The 20,742-nt window shown below is 43.0% G+C and overlaps 1 protein-coding gene across 4 annotated transcripts in view; it reads left to right on the top strand.

Annotated features, from left to right (window-relative positions):
* larp1 (La ribonucleoprotein 1, translational regulator) overlaps window positions 1–20,742 on the top strand; it is a 48,096-nt gene that overhangs the window by 18,340 nt on the left and 9,014 nt on the right. Inside the window, exons 4-12 of one of the 4 annotated variants that reach the window (XM_048233422.1) lie at window positions 1,669–1,740; window positions 2,834–2,993; window positions 3,677–3,811; window positions 4,860–5,012; window positions 16,266–16,431; window positions 16,656–16,800; window positions 17,110–17,284; window positions 19,696–19,853; window positions 20,310–20,708. In XM_048233422.1, coding sequence (XP_048089379.1) covers window positions 1,669–1,740; window positions 2,834–2,993; window positions 3,677–3,811; window positions 4,860–5,012; window positions 16,266–16,431; window positions 16,656–16,800; window positions 17,110–17,284; window positions 19,696–19,853; window positions 20,310–20,708 — 1,563 coding nt within the window. The remainder of the gene's footprint in view (window positions 1–1,668; window positions 1,741–2,833; window positions 2,994–3,676; window positions 3,812–4,859; window positions 5,013–16,265; window positions 16,432–16,655; window positions 16,801–17,109; window positions 17,285–19,695; window positions 19,854–20,309; window positions 20,709–20,742) is intronic. The other 3 variants (XM_048233430.1, XM_048233444.1, XM_048233438.1) reach the window with 3 other exon arrangements.

The raw sequence follows: 20,742 nt of genomic DNA on the forward strand, positions 1-20,742 counted from the left end.
CTCTCTCTTAGGGTCCCACACACATGGTGTCCTACACTGCAGCCCAGTAAGCAGCCACCGTTATTTTAGATGTTACACACTCTCGCTCGCTCACACACTCTCACTCACTCACACACACACTTACTCACACTCACACACACTCTCACTCACACAGTGCCCCACACTGGAGTCCAGCAAGCAGCCACCACTATATGAGCTGTTCCTCAGACTTCCATATATTCATGCACACTCTCATGCACAGAGGCTGTACATTGATGACTACAAAACCTAGTGACCAATAGTTAATGGTAATAATACATTGTCAAGATATTCACCCATCACTTCTGAAGTGTACTAGTCATCATGTAACCTTGGACACAGAAAACGTGACTCACCTGCTGAAGTCCACAGGATGCGCAGGAATCGGAGAATGTCATGGTCATCATAGGTGCAGGGATGCCGAGGAATCGGAGAATCTCAAGGTCATCATAGGTGCAGGGATGCCCAGGAATCTGAGAATGTCAAGGTCATCATGGGTGCAGGGTTGAGGTTTATCCATCTCGAATAAATGCATGCTAATCCAACCAATTGAAGAGGTCACCCCATAAGCGTGTAGGGAGTGGATGTTAAGAGTGTGCGTATTTTTTATTAAGATTTATTAAGAGAATGACTACATGTGTGAGGGAGAGAAATCCAACGAGAAACCTGTTTGTACACAAACATACAGCAACTTGTATACAAAGATACTTTTAGCCGAGGGACAAGGTGAAGATCAGACACATTTTATTCGCTCGTACACACATATACACACACACACACAGAGAGTGGGTTGCAGAGTTCCTCTGTAGCAGCTAAACTTACTTCCTCCCAAACCACTGGGGACGCTGTAGTTCTTAAAATGGAGCCCAGTCCGATATGTTTTTTTTAATTAAAAATAGCAGCTCTGGTTCCCTAGGGGGCAGCTAGAGATAACTGAGTAATTGCTTTGGAGAAATTAGCTTTAGCAGCAGGAAGAGGTGGTCAGGTTCGTCAGATTCATCAGATTCTCTCTTATGGACAGTGGAGGAAGTTACGATGACACTTTTGTAAATTAGTTAATCTCAATTTTTTTTTTTTTTTTTTTTCTTTCATCTAGTTTCATCATTTTTCCAGGGCCCCTAAAAGTTCCAGTTTGTCCTGATTTGGGTTAATTCTGTGTTCGATTTGCTGCAGATTTCCTTAAAGGTCAAATTAGCGTCCTCAAGGTCAAATTAGCGTCCACAGAAGGGCAGTCAAGGATGGTCACATAAGAGCAGGGTATAGGAAGGCCGATGGGGCTCATTTGTTCCCCCGCTAGCAAGACCGTTAAGCATTCCTATCTTTACCAAACCAAATTCAAACTCTTACCGTGTGTCAGTCCACTACCAAGTGGACCTTAGGTCTTGTTTTTGCCGTGTGTTCAGTGTTTGTTTGGAAGACGACGTTATTAGCTTACTGTTGATGGGGTGTGTCTATAGTACACAGTGTTGATCTCATCTTGGGTGTGAGATAAGTCAGCCTTGTGTGGTGTTTATCGTCTTGTCAAGTCAGACTTGATTGATTGTCTCTGTATTGAGATACTCCTGAATGGTGATAGTCTGTTTATGTTATGTTAGGGGTGTGTGTGTCTTTCGTTAATGTTTAGTCGCTGTTCTCTCCCTGTGTGTGCAGACGGAGGGTAGCGCGAGCAGTGTGTGTGTTAAGGTGACTCGTGAGGCAGGCCCAACCACCTGCCGCCCCTCAGTAAGTCCCCAAGGATGCCAACGTACTGACCGCTAACATCTCCCCTGACTAGCTCAGAATGCTTCCTAACTTTTGCATCTTGTCAGCTGGACTGTGTGTGTGTGTCTGTCTGTGTAATGAAAAGTGTGCACTGAAGGTTTGCATGTGAAGTTTAAATTGTGGACAGCCCAGACATTTTGATCATTAAAAGAAACTTCTCTGCAGTCATGGGTTTTTAGCTGTTTGCGTGTGTTTCTGTGACTGTGTCTGTGTGTGTGTGCGCGCGTGTGTGTGTTTTAGTGACGGGCTTGAGTACATTTTGACAGCATGGTGTTGTACAGCAGTGTGCAAAAGTGTGTTAAGCATGTACGACCTTAGCAGTGCGTGTAAATCAACAGTGATGTCATACGTGTGTGTGTGAAATATTTGAAACTGCTGAGGAGGATATTTGCTGTGTTCGTGGAAGACCACAGAAACATTAACCAGAACCTTAGGTGGTCAGCATGTCAATGCGTACAGTGTACACACACACACACACACACACACACACACACACACACACACACACACACACACACACACACACACACACACACTGTGGTTCCACATCCTTTAAACAGGTGTTGAAACTTCATCAGTTTCAGATGTCATTGACTTCAGTTAGCTAACTCATTCCAAGGAAAGTGCTTTATTTACCCTGGATGTAACTGCATGGCATTGTAATGTGAACTGTAGTTAAATAGTCAGTGTGTGTGTGTGTGTGTGTGTGTGTGTGTGCTCTGTTTGACTAGTCTGTGTGGCAGAAGGTAAGATGAGGTATGCGTGCAGTTATGGTAAGGTTAAGCAATAATGAGTTGGCACACACTGTGCTGAAAAAGAGTTTTACAGTGGCCTTGAAGATAACCGCACCGACATGGTGGGAACTTACACAGATGTATATCTGTGCACAAACACACATGCTACCTCTTTAACACACCAAGTGGACTAGACACACTAACATACACACACACACACACACACACACACACACACACAGATAAATGCACATATGCACAGTACTTTGTGGAGGAGAAATAAAGAATGTGTGAGCAATGTGTGTGTTGTGTCTCCCTAGGTCCCGAAGAAGGTGACTGCCAAGAAGGAGAAGGAGAAGGAGAAGGAGAAGCGTGAGATCGAGGAGACCAAGGAGAACCAGAAGACGACCAAATCGGACGACTCGGGAGAAGAGAAGAACGGCGACGAGGAGTCCCAGAAAAACGGCCAGAAAAAGAAAGGTGGGTCTCCTAGCAACTTGTGGAGTGGGAAAGGGGTTCCCTGCACTGGAGGGAGGGGAAGGGAAAGGGGGTTGTGGACCGACTGAGCTCACACGTGATTTCCTCTGTAAACAAAGCCACGATGTGGGCCGTCAGCGTAAGAACATGGCTGTCTGGCTGTGGGGTTTCTCTGAACTGTTTGTGAATTCTTCCACTAGTTCTGAACCTGGCAACTGGAGCTGGCTGTGCTTGCTCTCCATCTCTCTTTCTCTCCCTGTCATCCCTCCCCCCACCCCTCTTTCTCTGCCTGTCATTTGTGTGTGTGTGTGTGTGTGTGTGTGTGTGTGTTAGTGCAGTTATTTGCTTGGGTGTGTGTGTGTGTTAGTGCAGTTATTCGCTTTGGGGGGTGTGTGTGTGCACGTGTGCTCGTGTCGTGTGCGAGTGTGTGTTTGTCTGGGCCACGTCATTTTTCTCGAGTTTACACCATTCCTGCTCCTCCCTCTTTCTCTTAGTGCAATAGTGACGCCTACTGTACAGCTGAGGAACTGCTCTCTGTACTCAGTTTACTCATTTCTGTCTGATGTATTTGTGTTGGTGTCAAATCTTAACTACCATTCTGTGTAATGGAAAAGCTGACAGACTAATTCATGATTTTATTATTTGTGTGTGTGTGTGTGTGTGTGTGTGTGTGTGTGTGTGTTTAGGTAACAAGCACAAGTGGGTTCCTCTGGTGATTGAGGTGAAGTCTGAGGGCCCGCGAGAGCGTTCCGCCTCCCGGAACAACACGCGCCAGAATGAGCCTTCCCGCATGCCCCCGAACAGCAGGAACGACCTCCGCGGTACGACATCACACCCACATGACCCTGTTTGACCAATGAGCAGGAGAGCTGTGCATTGATTGACATCTCATGAAATGTTCACCCTGTTCTTCCCTAAGTGACGGTAGCTAGTGATGGCAAATGAAGCTTTAGAGAACCACTGAAAGACAGCAGTGTGAAGCTAGTGACACTAATTTAAAAAAATCCAATATGGCCACCACATTTTTTCCAGATTTTTCAACATAAATGTCCTTACCCAAACCAGTATAACCAAAAATACTGGTTTACTTAAGGACTTTTATGTTGAAAAATTAAGGTGTGGTGGCCATCTTTTTTTTTTTCTGCTAGTGTCGCTAGCTTCACACTGCAGTGGTTCACCAAAGCTTCATTTGCCCATCACTAGCGGTAGCTTTAATAACACGGGACATGCGGTGCAGTGCAGGGAGGCTTCACTGCGGCCCGTGGATGATGAACCCAGGAAGGTGCTGATAGCGCCACCAGAGTCCATTAGATCAGTCCAGTTTAATGCGAGATGGTCAAAAGTCTATCACACAGACTGTGCCTGAGCAATCATAAGCTTGTGGTTTCATCATCAGCTACCGTGGTAACACATCCGGGCGGTCGCACATGATGAGACTTCATCAAATCAAATATGCCAGGGAGAACAGAACATTATTATTTCATGATTATGTACACCTGATCCAATTCACTATTTAGGAACATATCTGGAATCACTTGAAGTAATCTGACAGGACTTGCATAAACAACCTGTTGACATTTGCTTCAACTAGGTGGGGCAAAGATCAAAATAATTTGGGTTTTTGTAGCTGCTGTTTCAGCACCATGTTTCCCTGCCACAGCTGTTTCTATGGTTGCACCGTCTACAAAACAGATGGATGAATGTTCCATTAGTGTTCATGCCAAGCTTTTGGCTTTTTTTTGTTGTAGAGGGTGGGACTTCCTGTCAGAGAGCTGCAGTGTTTACAAGTACACACACAATACCCAGCCTGTAATAGCTGTGATTTCTGAAGTGTGTGTGTGTGTGTGTGTGTGTGTTTGTGCTCATCAGATTGGCACAGCGGGAAGTACGAGCGTGAGTTCCGTGACGACCATGACGAGGTGTCGAGTGTCAAGAGCGAGGGTGCTCCGTTCCGTGCTGGGTTCCGAGGACGCGGCCGTGGCCGAGGGAGAGGAAGAGGCAGAGGCAGAGGAGGAAGCAGAGGTCTGCATACACACATTCTACATGTGTACACACACACACACACACACACACACACACACATTGCTGTTATACAAGTACTGATTGTGATGATACAAAGACAATACTTATATATATATATATACACACACACACACACACACACACACTAGATAAATGTGAATATAAATATATATATTTTTTTTTTATCTTATTCTGAAAACACCTGATTTATTTACTGAACAAAAAATAAGTTCAAAATGGTTTACAGTGGGCATCGCTTTCAAATGGCCACTTCAGTCGCGCATTACGAGGTGTGAAGCTGCGTGAAGCTTTAGTACCACTTTCAGCCACTGTGCGTCGCTCTGCCACTGTACATCGCTCTGCCTGCCGTCCCTTCTGAAAAAGCTTGATTTACCTCGATTTAGGCTACTTGGGTATGGCTTAAGGCTTGACTACACGGTGGTAACGGAAATCGAAATTTGCTGTCTACATTATTGTCAGTGTTGGGTTAACGCACCTACGCAAATCAAAATTGAGCCAGTAGAGAAATAACTGTTCTGAATTAATCTGTAGCCTTGGGTAGGCTTCTGCGACGTTTTTAACAGGCTACGCTATAGAGGCTTAGACAACTATGACCCACGTTTTGGTTTCGTAAATTCATTTGCCCTACTTCTTGACTGCAATGTAGTCAATTGACTGCTTGACATGTCATTTGTATTTGTCTGTACAATAAACAAATACATCTGCTTTATGCCGCAGAATTACATTCATATTTGGAACTTACATAGTCCAATGCATCGTTACACTACGTTAGTGTTTCCCAAAACCATAGTAGCAACGAACGTTCGCAACCACTATCGTAAAGTTGTGTAGTTACAACTACACCATTCGACCTGTGGTAGAATGCTAGTAGAATCATAGTTCCAGGGATCTTCATGTCAAAGATGTCACTGATGCCAGTTATTTGTTTGCAAATTAATAATTATAAATATATTTTGGTGTCTAATTGATATTTACACTTCTAACCACCATACATCCATATTTTCAAATGCCCAAGGCAGAAGTCAATTTGCAGCCATGTGCACGTAAGTAAAAGTCACACACTTGCAGATAATAATAAGGTGGTGCGCACTTTTTGACGAGTCAGCTGAGAATATGTAGCCTTTGATTTTCATGGGGGTCCTTGTTAGTTTATGCAAACCAAGCCAAGAAGGTTGATTCTGATTTTGATAATATGATCTGCACAAAAGATAAACTTAGGTAAACAACGATCAATTGTTCAATATCAATCAATATTGTTGTCAAAATCTTAACCCAGATTCGAACTCTTGGACAGGGGACTGGTAACTGCTGTGCAACGGCGGCTATCATCTGCCGGCCTTAACGCAGTGCGCCACAGAAGTATGTGCAGGTGCCTGTTCACGTGCTACTAAACGTCATTAACCACCTTAGTCCAGACAGTTTTGGAAACTATCATGGTCCAAACTTACAGTACTATGTAAGTACGACAGTTTTGGGAAACAGTCGTAACTTACATGTTGGTTAGTTGAACGATGCATCCTGTTAGTAAAAAGCTAACCTCCGTAGTTGTACGGGAAACGCACCCCAGATCCGCTTGTAGGCCATTAGCAATCTGTTTATTTTATTTTATGAAGCCTACACAGATCACATGCCACCTTCTCACTTTCAATAGACAGATGCAATAGCCATTGGTCAAATATTGAGTATAAAGCAATTAAGATAGTACCCTATACTTTTTGTACTTCATACTATCATAAAAAAATTCGTTAAAACGAATAGCATTTTGCAACTTGACAAAACACTGGATTAAATATCGTAGGCACAGGAGAACTTGTACATCCATTGGCCCGTGGGAAGATCACATGCAGTTGCCTCTCCCTTCAGTGCTATGACTCGTTCGGCTGTGAGCTTGTTTCGCCAAAAAAAAAACTATTGCAGATATCAATGCGTCTTTGTTCAAGGGTTTGGCCTCACAGCAGAAGCTTAGACAACTATGACCCACGTTTTGGTTTCGTAATTTGCCCTACTTATTGACTGCAATGTAGTCAATTGACTGCTTGACAGGTTATTTTTTTTTTTTTTTTCTGTACAATAAACAAATACATCTGCTTTATGCCACAGAATTCACGACTTGGCCAGCCTATAGAAGCGGGCACATTTTGGAAGAATAGAGAATGTACACACGTAAGAATCTGTAGGCTATTTGTGGCTGGTTACCAGCAAACAATGTTTAATGCATTAACTCAAGACGTCAAACATTTTCTAAACAATACAAACAGAAAGGATGCAGCAGGCAGCAAATTTAGAAGAGTCATTTCCAGTGGAAGAACAAAATGCTGAATGAAGCCCAAAAATATGAAGGCATATCTGGCAAGTTGTTATTTTTTGAAGACGTAAATGGTTGGGCTATAGGCCTAGTTTGCAAGGAGACATAAAGCGTGAGCATGCCACACTATCCACAGCTGTGGTAGCGGGGGGTAGGAGGATTACTGTTAACACAGGATTTATATAAAATTGTTCAACAGAAGGCCTGCCTCAAATGCAGGCTTGCCAAAAAAAAAGGCCTGTGGTTTGCGCAGCCTACAGTAAGTAGGTCTTAGTGAGTTAGGAGTCCTCTAGACTTCTTTTCAGCTGTCTCAGAGGTGGAAAGTTGCGTTCGTTGGGGGCAGGGCCGGATTAACAATTTATAGACACTTGGGAACAAATGTCTGATGACCCCCCACCCCCCCCCCCCTGCCCCCCAGCCAACGTGAATCGGGCAGTCAGTTAATAGGCCTATCGTGAAGATTTGTACTGCCATTTAAGGCACGAGCGCATCTGTGAGGCCAAGCCTCACCAAGTAGCCCGTTTGTTTACAACTAACATTACATTTAATTAAACTGCTATAGGCTATGCCGAAATAGTTTCAACATTTTGAATATCAGTGTCGGGTGAATAAGGAAATGCCTTATGGCTGAAAGCTGCTTGGGATCCCCCCTGTCAAGCAATAACCATACAAAAAGTTAAAAGCGGATGACATGATCTTGGCGTCACTGACATAATGCGCCAAATAATATAGCCTAGATATTCCAATATATTGAATACATGTGTTTATTTTAGAGGGATATTGAGCGTCATTTTTTGAGCAATTTTGACAGCCTGTAGGCTCCAATCGTCTATTAACACCTTCCACCTAACCCGGTGAGTGGGTGTCGCTATAATGCATGTGAAATAGCACCATTGAGTAGCCTATGCTGAAATAGCCTTAAAATCGTTTCCGGTGTTGTGTGCCTTCTGGTTTCTCCACCTACTGGTCCTTGCGTGCATGCGCTGCAGCAGTTGTCAGACATTCACAAACAAGTTGTTTTAGGCGGTTTGAAGTTAAACTTTTCATGCCATGGCCTTCGGCTACATTACAGCCACTCGGACAAAAGACATGTAAAAAATATATGTTTTGAAAACTAGCATTAAACTGGATTCGATCCCAGAAAAGCAACACCGCAGCGTGACTCTCCATCCTGATTCCCTACTCTTTGAGCCAACTAATATGTTACAGCGAATCAATTAACTATTGTAGGCTACCATTAATTAATAACGTAGGCAACACCCAGGTAACATGTTGTCCAGGCTATCTGAAACAAGGAGTTGCCTCTCATCTACAACAACTGGTTACTTTGGGCTGCTACAGTAGTCAGTGCACTGTGCACAGTAGGCCTATGCTACTCTTTGTGGTTGATCAACTAAAAATAAAAGATGTATTTGGTGATGGCGTTATTGTAGGCCTAGTAGACCTACATTCTGAGAAATGAAATGGTGCGAAAGAAACGATCTACATCCAGACGCCATGTCTTCAAGGGTTGAATAAAGGAGTTTGCAAAAATTAGTGTATTTTTCAAGTCAATAAACATTCTTCATTTTGAATGTCTTTGTCAGGGAACATCTGACTTTTTTAAAACCATAGGCCTGGTAGTCGCTCAGACAAGGAGTTATAAGATAAAGGCAATACCATTTGTGTCACCTAATGCAGTTCAGTGAATTAGCAAGATACCATTAGAAGGCAACAATCATAAAGCACAGTCTTGCGTGGCTCTCTCCCCTCGGGCATAAAGCTGTCTGCGTGTTGTAGGCTAGATTTGCGTGAGTTCTTTCTATCTGCTTTACTTTTTGTGAGTTGCGACCACCTAGGCTATGTTATAGGCGTTCTATGAGGTACCAGTGTTTAGCTGTGTCACAAAACAATAAGCTTTGTCAGACTACTTTTAAAATGATATTCAGGGCTATATACATTTTAAACATTCGGGCTGAAGACCCGACAAAGCCTTCTATGTTAATTCTTCAGGTGGGAAGTGTCAGGAATTTTCATACGAGAGGCGCTCTCATTGGTGGTAGTATATGTAGGGAATTGACAGCAACATATCCAATAACATTGAGAGATGCTGAATTTAACATAAACTCGCGATGTTTGATTTTAAATGAATGTAAATTTAGCGGGACTGTAAGCTGGCTGCGTGGGTGCTTTCGATGTTCAGTGGGTGCCGAGAGACGGAGCACCCCGGTATCGGGCGCCTATGACAAAAGCGTATCTGGCGGTTGCATCCATTACAAACAAACATGCAATGTGAGCGTCTGGGATTGGGGAGAGCACTAAATGCACTTCTGAATAAGCCGCGAAGTCAAGCCTTTAAATGAAAAACACTCTTTAATAATCAAAGAAATAAACGCTAATGAAGTAAACTTGTGACCATCAAAATAGTTTATCGCCTGTAACTCTGATAACAGGACGTAACAGGAAGGCATTTGGCTGAGCAACGGAGGTTAATATGCTCTATATTTTCGAGGACCGCGAGGGAAGCTGGCCAAGTCGAAGCACTGCCTACTGTACCATGTGCATGATCTATTGTTAGATCTGCACTTTCAAGAGTGAACTAATCTGATGTGATGGCTAACAGAGTAGAACATGTTTATAAAGTGAGGGGGCTTGACGCAAATTGCCTAAAGATTTAGTTGTTTGCAGAGACAGACATGCTTTTAAGAGTAAGCGCAAGATGGCCATGACGTCCTCAGCTGTGCCTTGTGCATCTGACTGTTCTTACAAAATGGTGATTTTGCTCATGCACAAAAGGCCTACTCACCACTGCATTGCAGAGGCAGGTCATGTGATTAAGGAGCAGAAACTAGAATATGGGTCACTGGCTGGAGACAAACATGAAATTAGGGGATGCACAAAGGTTACTTACACAAGCTCATCAACCCCCCCCCCCCCCCAAATTGTGTAAATCCCCCCTACATGAATAACCTAAGGGGGGAATTCTCCCTCATTTTGAAAAATGAATTTTAAGCCCTGGTGTGTGTGTGTGTGTGTGTGTGTGTGTGTGTGTGTGTGTGTGTGTGTGTGTGTGTGTGTGTGTGTGTGTGTGTGTGGTGTGTTGTGTGTGTGTGTGTGTGTAGTCCTTGGCCAGCTTCACTCAAGGTCGTAGATGGGATCACTGTGACTTTAATTTGTATTTTTTCCAGTGAGGCGCTGCAACAACCCAAACAACGGTAGATGGCTCAAGTGAGCAGGGTGTCTCGTAAAAAAAGAAATGGAGCCTGGAAAACCCTACACAGACTTCACTACAGACTTTAGCAGACTGGTTTAGAAATAATGTAATAGCCAGAAATATGCCTGCCCTGCCCTAATAAAGAAATATTTGGTTAACTGCCAGTGAATCCAGTTTGCAGCCGTGAGAGGCGAGGGACAAATTAAACATTCTGGTTTTCTCCGAGTGCAACGATGATAGACAGACATCATTTGGACAGAATATAGAGTATTAACCTCCGTTGCTCAGCCAAATGCCTTCCTGTTACGTCCTGTTATCAACCCGGAGTTACAGGCGATAAACGATTTTTTGATGGTCACAAGTTTACTTCATTAGGGACTGTTCGTTATTTATTTAAGGGGCTACCGGAGGAGTTTTGGGAGCATAAGTCCAAAAAAGGCGTGACCCTCCCTCGCCAGCAATACATTTTTTTCTATGACCCTCCAAAGTGATTATGAAAAAATCACTGTCAACTTTTTCGGGTTTATAGCCTACTGTATTTTAACGTTATCCGAGAAACCAAACTACAAAGGCGAACACTTTGCTGGGGGAATTAATTGGGCATGAATCATGCTGAGCGCTATTTTCGCTACCATAGAATAATAAGGTTCTATCTGCGTTTTGAGTAGGTACAACCGACGATTGAAACGGGGCCAATGAAACATTCGGTTTTCTCCGAGTGCAACGATGATAGACAGTCATCATTTGGACAAAACATGGAGCATATTAACCTCCGTTGCTCAGCCAAATGCCTTCCTGTTACGTCCTGGTATCGCGGAGTTACAAGCAATAAACGATTTTTTGATGGTCACAAGTTTACTTCATTAGCGGTTTATTTTTTGGATTATTAAAGAGTGTTTTTCATTTAAAGGTTTGACCGTGCTTATTCAGTAGAGGATTTAGTACTCTCCCCAATCCCAGACGTTCACATTGCATGTTTGTTTGTAATGGATGCAACCCTTGAGATGGGCTATCGTTTGACAATGAGTTGTTAACAGAACCAAGACATATAGCCCAGCAGCAATCTAGGGACTGATCGTTATTTATTGAAGGGGCCACGGAGGAATTTTGAGTGCTTCAGTTGGAAGTTGCATGACCCTCTCTTGCCTGCTAGAAATTGTTCAATGACCCTCCGACAGAATTGTTAAAAGACATGACCCTCCCCTGCCAATTGTCTTCCGCCAGCGCCACAGCCACACACTTTGTGATAACGTTCTTAAATCAATCTTTCCGTGAGCTTGCCTGCTACCAGTCCTTCCTTTTCAAATGTGTTGCCTGTTTGCACAATTTCACAAATAATCATATGTGATTAATAGTATGACAAATGATCCCTGTGCACGGGGACGAAACAATGCATGCCAACTTTTTTCGTGTTTATCACGTATTTTAACTTTCCCGCTGTCTTGCCGTTTTAATGTTTTCCGTAGGAATATCCCATATTTTAATACTCTCATAACAGCCCTGCCATCGGGCCTGTCTCTGTGTTGCCCTGTTGCTACCCCTTGCCCTTCCAACTGAAACAGATGTCTTCAAATCATCGTTTTCCTTGCTTGAAAGCGAACTTAGAGTGATGTTAACCTATTTAAGTTTAACGGGCGATTGTCGTGGAGAGCACGATTCATTGGCTTGCATGTTCGGCCTTATGTCTACGTCGCACCTGAGGCTACTACTCGGCTGCAAGAGAAATAATTTCCCCTGTTTGTATGTTCACTGCAAGTTGGCCTACCATAACTTACCAACTCTGCACTGTAGACTGGCTATTTATATTTTTCTGTGAAATAAGCAAATGTATTTGTTCAACTTTATGAAGCAGAATTACGCATAGGGTACTTGGAACATAATACATTTGACAAAGGACCGATGAATGTTGCTAGTGACAAAATATTAACTTTCAGTGTTTTACGATGTCTTTGTCATGGGGAAGTGTTTTTCCCCATGCATTTATTCTAGGTTACTGTCAGTGACTGCCGAGAGAAGCGGGTTCTGTGTTTAGTTCATGTCAGTGACTGGCAGAGAAGCGGGGTCTGTGTTGTGTTGCGTTGCGTTAATTTATTTTCATTGGGCATACCGTGCCGTGCCGTCCACAGCTCTTCAGTTCTGACAAAGCCAAAATTACTCCTTTTGAAACAATGAGTGCAGGAAGCACGTTTGTATGGTTATATTGCTTTACGGGGGGGGGGGGGTCCCAAGCAGCTTTCAGCCATAAGGCTACTTTGAGAACATTTCAATTCACCCGACACTAATATTCAAAATGTTGAAAACTATTTCTCGCATAGCCTATAAAGCAGTTTAATTAAATGGAATGTTAGTTGTAAACAAACGATCTACTTGGTGAGGCTTGGCCTCACAGATCTTCGTGCCTTAGATGGCAGGAAAAATCTTCCACGATAGGCCTATTAACTAGCCACCCGATTCCGTTGGCTGGGGGAAGGGGGCCATCAGACAATTGTGCCCAGTTAATCCGGCCCTTCCCCCAAAAATCACACCTTCCCACCTCTGACAGCTTAAAAGAAGTCAAGAGGACTCCTTACTCACAGACCTATTCACAAACCTGTGGTTTTGAAATCCTATGCAGCAGCTACAGGAGCTTCCAATGTGAGGAAGCAATTTTGCATTGTAGGCATAACTAACATGCAATAACGCCAACAACAACAACCAAAACTAGGCTAATCATTGTCAACATGTAAATTAAATGTAACATTATTGTGAATCAAATTAAAATGTTCTCTTTTGCAAATGTAGGCATAGTAACAGAATAATTATAACGTTACAAAGATACTACATCAATCCGTATGTTTCATTGGGCTACTAGACTATTTGTTTTGCCTTGATTCGTTTAGGCTAGGCCTTTTTATTCAGGGGCCGTATTCACAAAGAATTTTAAGGCTAAAAGTAGCTCCTAACTTTAGGACTCCTAATTTTTTTCACAAAAAGTAATTCACGAAGCATTTTAGACCTAAAAGTAGCACCTAAGTCTGGGACAGCTTAAGTCGAGAGGACTCCTAACTCACTAAGACCTATTCATAAACAGCTTTTTGTGGCATTTTACGTTGCGATGTTTTGAACTAGCCTATGCTAACAGGAGCTTCAATCGCAAGGGAACAATTTTGCATTCATAAAAGGGATGCAATAACGCCACCAACAACAACCAAAACTGCTCATTGTTAACATGTAAATGAAATGTAACGTTTCATTGTGAATCAAATTAAAATGTTCTCTTTGCAAAGCGTAGCCCTAGGCATATGGTGACCGATTAATTTAATAATGTTGCAAAGGTAGGCTACTGCATCAATCCATAGGCCTATGTTTCATTAGGCTACTAAGCTATTTGTTTTGCCTTACTCTTTATTCATTTAGGCTAGGGCCTTTTATTCAGTTATTAATCATCTTCCGTCCTTCGCGACTACTTGTGTAGCCCACGCATTCTCCGACCTGTCACCTGTCAGTCATCATCGGAAGAGAGGTGTTTGGAATTCCAGCGTTACAATCGCCAGCCAATCAAGGTGGTCACTTCAGTCAAGCTTCGTGCATGAGTAATGGCGTCATCCATAGTCACGAAGACTCACTCCTAGTTTAGGAGTTGTCTGAAAGGCTTTGTGAATAACTTTTAAGAGAAAACTCAATCTAAAATCTTTAAGTGCGATTTAGGAGTAGCCTACTCATAGTAGTAAGATAAAAGCCTTTGTGAATTCCTCAGTTATTCATCATCTTCCGTCCTTGTGTAGCGACGCATTCTGAGACCTGTCACTCATCATCGTAAAGGGAGGTGTTTGGAATCATGCCAGCGTTACAATCATCAGCCAATCAAGGTGGTCACGGCTTGCCCAGTTACCCAAATTAATGGTCGAATATTACTGATGATCATTGTTATTTAAGAACATGCAGTGTCGTAGGGTACCAAAAACATCTTGCTCAGTAAAAAAAGCATCATAACGCTTACATTCTGGCGGGTCTGTTATTTACTGTAGGCTGCGCCAAACCACATGCCTTTATTTTGGGCAAGTCTGCATTCATTCATTCATTCAACCTTTATTTATTCTCGGAGGGTCATTGAGGGAAGCCCTCATTTTCAATGAAGCGAAATTACAGAAGCTAAAGCAAAGCTCCACAAACAAGACAACATTCGAGGCCTTCTGTTGAAGAATTTTATATAAAGCCTGCACTGACAGTAATCCTCCTGCCCTGATAGGCCTACCACAGCTGTGGATAGTGTGGAATGTTCAAGTAATAACACAATCCAATGTGTGTCTCAATTGTCCCCGCTGACCACCTCACACATTTCTCTAGATTTTGCAACGAACTTACATGACACAATGCCATAAAAAATGCCAGTTTTAGGACACAGAATAATGTTTGTAATGATACCAGGCAGGCCAGGTATTGTCGAAGGTGCATGGTGAAGTGAAATTCTTACTTTGGAAAACAAACATTTGCCGATATCATCGCCGATCATCAGAATATTGCAACAGATTCTGTGTTCTGGACTGTAGGTAACTTGTTAAGCCAGTGGTTCTCAAACTTTTATTTCATTCCCCACTTTGATCAAGGGGCATGACTGATGATAGTGGAGATAACGTGTTATCGAGCTTTTGCAAGTCAGCATCTTCGACGGTAGTCTATAAAAAAATATAAGTTTTCGATGTCCCAAGCGGAGAGCCATACTTTATTGTTTTTAACGATCTCTATGCTACTCACAAAAAAATGTAGGCATGGGGACATGATGAAGTAGGTCATCCAACTGTCGTGTGTTAAATTATTGTGATTACGAGCCAGTGGTTTTCAAACATTATCGTGACTCAGGACATCTAACTAAATGCAACAGGCTCATATCGCCCTCGCGATTCGCAAAATGAGGACCAGTGTTTTGTCAAATTGCAAATAGCTATTCGTTTTTAACTATTTTTTTTTTATGATAGTATGAAGTGCTTTTTGTATAGGCTACTATCTTAATCTTGGAATATGGGAGGGAAGGAAGTGGCGTCTGCAGTCAGCCAAATATGAATGTAATTCTGCGGCATAAAGCAGATGTAATTGTTTATTGTACAGAAAAATAAAAATGACATGTCAAGCAGTCAATTGACTACATTGCAGTCAAGAAGTAGGGCAAATTAATTTTCTGAAACCAAAGCGTGGGTCATAGTTGTCTAAGCCTCTATTGCGTAGCCTGTTAAAAACGTCGCCAGATTGTATTAAATCGGCAACAACATTGTTTTCTGCAGAAGCCTACCCAAGGCTACAGATTAATTCTGAACAGTTATTTCTCTACTGGCTCAATTATCACACCACTGTTTTGATTTAGCGTGATTCGCGTTAACCCCAACACTGACAATAATGTAGACAGCAAATTTCAATTTTGATTTTCGTGTAGTCAAGCCTTAAGCCATACCCAAGTAGCCTAAATCGAGGTAATGTTTAATTATGCATGATTTATTTTGTTATTGAATTAAGAGGCTGGGATTACTCTCGGCAACAATTATGTAAGGGACGGCAGGCAGAGCGATGTACAGTGGCAGAGCTGACGCACAGTGGCTGAAAGTGGTACTAAAGCTTCCGCGCGGCTTCACGCCCGCGTGCTTGGCAAATGAAGTGGTCATTTGAAAGCGATGCCCACTGTGTGTGTGTGTGTGTGTGTGTGTGTGTGTGTGTGTGTGTATTATATGTATGTGCGCTAATACTTCCCTTGTTCTTCACCCAGGACATTATGACTATCATTACGGCTACAAAGGCTACGAAGGGAAAGACGGCGCCTACGGCCCCAAGTTCCCCAACAGCTCCGTCACCTATTACTATGACAACCTGAGCAGCCAAGACCTGTACTCTGTGGACCAGGGTCTGCTGAAGGACTACATCAAGAGACAGATGTGAGTGTGGCGGTACATCAGTAGATGCATATTTCTGCCATAGAGGAATGCTTTGTTTGACACATGCACTAGTCATAGATGTATGACCTATTGAATTACATGAGATTTGAGTTAACAGTAAGTGAGGTCAAATGATGACACCAGCGCTTAACTTGTATCACAAGCTCTTCCCTCAGCTGCGCCTTATGGACGACGTGTTAATGTGTCTGTGTGTGTGTCTCCAGTGAGTACTACTTCAGTGTGGATAACCTGCAGAGGGACTTTTTCCTGCGGAGGAAGATGGATGAGGGGGGCTTCCTGCCCGTCACTCTTGTCGCCAGCTTCCACCGAGTCCAGGCCCTCACCACAGATATCAGCCTGATCCTAGAGGTACACACACACACCCCAAGTCCAGGCCCTCACCTCAAATATCAACCTGATCATAGAAATAGGTAGTTATCAGTAGTAGAGGTAAAACACACACAACACTGAAATGCACAATTTCACCACAGAACCAGGTTTAAGGTTGCAGATACACATTCCTGCATACATACACCAGAAGTATTCAAATAGAGATGGACAGCAACATCTGCATACACACAGAATCACACATGTTTTTGCAAGCATAAATAGACACTTGAGGTTTGAAAACATGAAGACACGTGAAAACATGAAGTCTGATTTGCCTGTCTGGTTCAGGCTTTGAAGGACAGCAGTGTGGTGGAGATCATTGACATGAAGATCCGCTGTAAAGAGGAACCCGACAAGTGGCCGCTGCCTGGCCTGGCCGCACCCGACCAGAACCAGACGGATTTCTCTCAGCTCATCAACTGTCCCGAGTTTGTGCCCAGACAATCCGTGGAGCCGAAGTCCAGTAAGCATCTCGCCACTTACAATCCATACCGATCTTGCACAGGACTAGCCTGGAAATCCAGACCCAAATCTAGAAAGATTTAAGGGTCTGGCTATGAGTAATGAAAATTGCCTAACTCGAGGGGTGGCACCAAGCATGCATTTGAAAATATCACTGCACGCAATTGGATAACACTACTACCAATGTTTACTGACTGATTCCGGACTTCGACGTTGCAGCGCTGTCGTCATCTGTTAAGCTCGCCTTTTGTCCGCCTATATCATACACCGATGTGATTGGTGCAGCTCGGTTCCATTGGCATAGGTGATGAGCATCATGAGCATCATTGCCATAGTGAATCGCTGAGCAAATTCAAATTGTGCTCTCCTAGAACTCTGGCTTTCTAGGGTAGTACAGGACCCCTTTTTGGAAACGATGCTCTGCAAAGTTTGATTATTTTAGTTGTACACAGGAAAGACTGTTGAATGCCTTGTACTATTGTTTAGGAACCTCACACAGTAATTGATCGACAACCAAGGCAATTTAATATAATACAATATAATTATAATATGATACAACAGTAACGTAGAACATGTTTTGGTTAACTTCAGGACACGTTTTTATTAGGGCTGTCAATCAAAAAAAAATAATCTAATTAATTACATACTCTGATTTAATTAATCTAAATTAATCGCATATTTTTTGCTGTGAAAGTATTTTAAATATTTAAATCCAAATGAATCATTGAATAATCAGCATTAGTGACATTAAAGTTCAAAAACTCTTATTATTTTCACTGTTCAAATAATTGCCATAATAATCTATGATATGACCTAATATGCTGAGGAAATGAATTCAAAGTGCTTCAAATTCAAATAAATTCAAAATAAAGTGCTTCGGGAAGTTTTTTTTTTTCACATACAAGGCATTTCAGGCCAAAGATATAACCTAGGGGACACAATGAAAATAAATTAACAACTTCCCTCAACACTTATTTCTTTGCATTGATGTGCGACTATAGAGTTGATGTACTCCGGTGATATGCAAATTCCTTGCTGCAGACATTGCAGAGGACTTTATTTTCAACACTATTTTTTATGAACACCATCAGGCCGTTTTTTAAAAGTAAATGTTCCAATCAATGATACAGGCAGCACGTTTTCTTCTCTCTCCTTCATTTTACTGTCTAATTTTTACTGACTAGAAAGGCTCGGGGGCAAAAGTCATACGGAATCGATTAATCTGCACTAATTTTTTTTAATCAGTTATTTTTTCTCAAATGAATTAATCGAAATTAATCAGTTATTTTGACAGCCCTAGTTTTTATATGAAGGTCTATCAGTTGACTACCTTGCCTAAAACTAGTCATGTCACTGCGGCTACGTTTGGCTTGTTGTGGTAGTCTGTAGTAACTAGTGGTCGATTTTATCGGAAGGAACGAACGAACGACTGAAGTGTAAAGGCAAATCAATTCAGTTCGTTCTTATTAAAGACGCGTTCGTTCGCGACACACCATTAGTATTAACCCACTTAAGTGGATGTGGGTTATATCAAACAGAACTCGCATCCTCGTGCTTATGTAGTTTGGCAGTGGAGTTATGACTGACTCAGCGCTACTTGGGTTCATACCATCGTTTTCCAGCTTGAAGTAATGTTATAGGTTTTGTCAGTGTTTTTTCAGCACTTGTATAACTTTAGGTAACAAGACTCCTGTCTTGCTAAAAGTAGAATTTAGCCATGATTACGTTAGTTGTCGCTAGCAGCGTTTAGGTTAGCTTGCTTGAAGAATGAGTAGGGAGTGTCTGATGCTTGACAGGTAAATTAACATCAAATTACTAAACACAGGAGGATGAAAGCCAACGTTATTCAATATTAACTTTTAACTGTTAAACTGTCAGAAAATGTCATATACTGTGGGCCAAGTTAGCATCGTGCTAAAGAGACCTGGGTAACATGGACCAAGTTGTCAAGACACTCACGTGTTTACCTTGGCCAGCGACACAGCCTTTAAATGATTAAATGTTTATTCGTGCATATTTCACAACTTGTTTTCAAATTCACAAAGACGTTAGGCAAGAGGTTAGTCTGTTTGGCCGTATTGTGACGCAAAGTAGCCATAGATTGCTAGCTCATAGCATATTGAGAAAATAGTTGACAAACATAATTTTCATCTACCAGGGGTTTTCCACTGAACAGATCAGAGGGTGGAGCTTGACGCTGCTCAGTGTTCTGTTTACAGAAAGGTTACACAAGTTGTCTCCTGGCAAGTTGGTCAGAGTTATGTTTGAGTCCATTTTCAAGTTTTGAAGGAAAGTACATTGCCATTTTGGGGATAAACCCACCCACCAATATTGTACATGATGCTCTCAAACCAATTAGACAGTTTGACCATTTGGGGGCAGTGTTGAGCTAACTGATTGTCTCTCCTGCAGACACGCCACGCTCCTCCACGCCTGTTCAGTCTAAACCAGAGGACGTGAGTAACCTGAAGACCATGCCCAAAGGTCTGTCCGCCAGTCTGCCTGACCTCGACTCAGAGTCCTGGATCGAGGTCAAGAAGAGGCCTCGGCCCTCGCCCGCCAGACCCAAGGTAAGAGAATGATGACCATCACTTTCTATCTTTTATGTGCTCGCTCCTGTTCTGTCTTTCTCTCCCTCCTTCTCTTGCTCTTTCCCTGTAAATCCCCTGGTCTCCACCTCATTGTCACTCTGTTCATTGTTTCCCTGTCTGCCATCCTTCTTTCTTTCTTTCTTTCTTTCTTTCTCTCTCTCTCTATACCTCTCTTTGCCCCTAACTTTCTTTCTTTCTTTCTTTCTTTCTTTCTTTCTTTCTCTCTCTATACCTCTCTTTGCCCCTCTCTCCCCCCCCCCTCTCTCTCTCATATGTGCATGAAGTGCACCATCCCATTCTCTCATATTACTGTAACGTTTGCTTTTGTTCACCTTCATGCCTCTTCTGCCCCTCTTTATCCTTCCATCCTTCCATCCCTCTGTCCATCTCTCTCTCCCTCCACTCATGCATGTGTTGATTGGTCGGCTGACGCAGACCCCCTCGTTGCAGAAGGCGGAGGAGAGCCCAATCGCCACGGTGATCCCCACCACGCCGACCCCGACGGCCAAGGTCCAGGAGGCGGAGGAGCCGGAGGAGCTGGACTTCATGTTCGATGAGGAAATGGAGCAGATGGACGGCCGGCGCAACACGTTCACCGACTGGTCCGACGAGGAGACTGACGGCGAGATCGACGACCACGACGTCAACAAGATCCTCATCGTCACGCAGACGCCGCCGTACCTGCGCAAGCACCCCGGCGGAGACCGCACTGGCAACCACACCTCGCGCTCCAAGCTCACCTCCGAGCTGGTCAAGGTCATCAACGACGGACTCTACTACTACGAGCAGGACCTGTGGGACGACACCTATGAACCCGAGTACGCCACCATCAAGGTGAGTCGGACCTATGCCTCTCAGACTCCTAACA

This window comes from Alosa alosa, chromosome 2 (genome assembly GCF_017589495.1).
Source record: "Alosa alosa isolate M-15738 ecotype Scorff River chromosome 2, AALO_Geno_1.1, whole genome shotgun sequence".
In the NCBI taxonomy this organism is placed as follows: Eukaryota; Metazoa; Chordata; class Actinopteri; order Clupeiformes; family Clupeidae; genus Alosa; species Alosa alosa.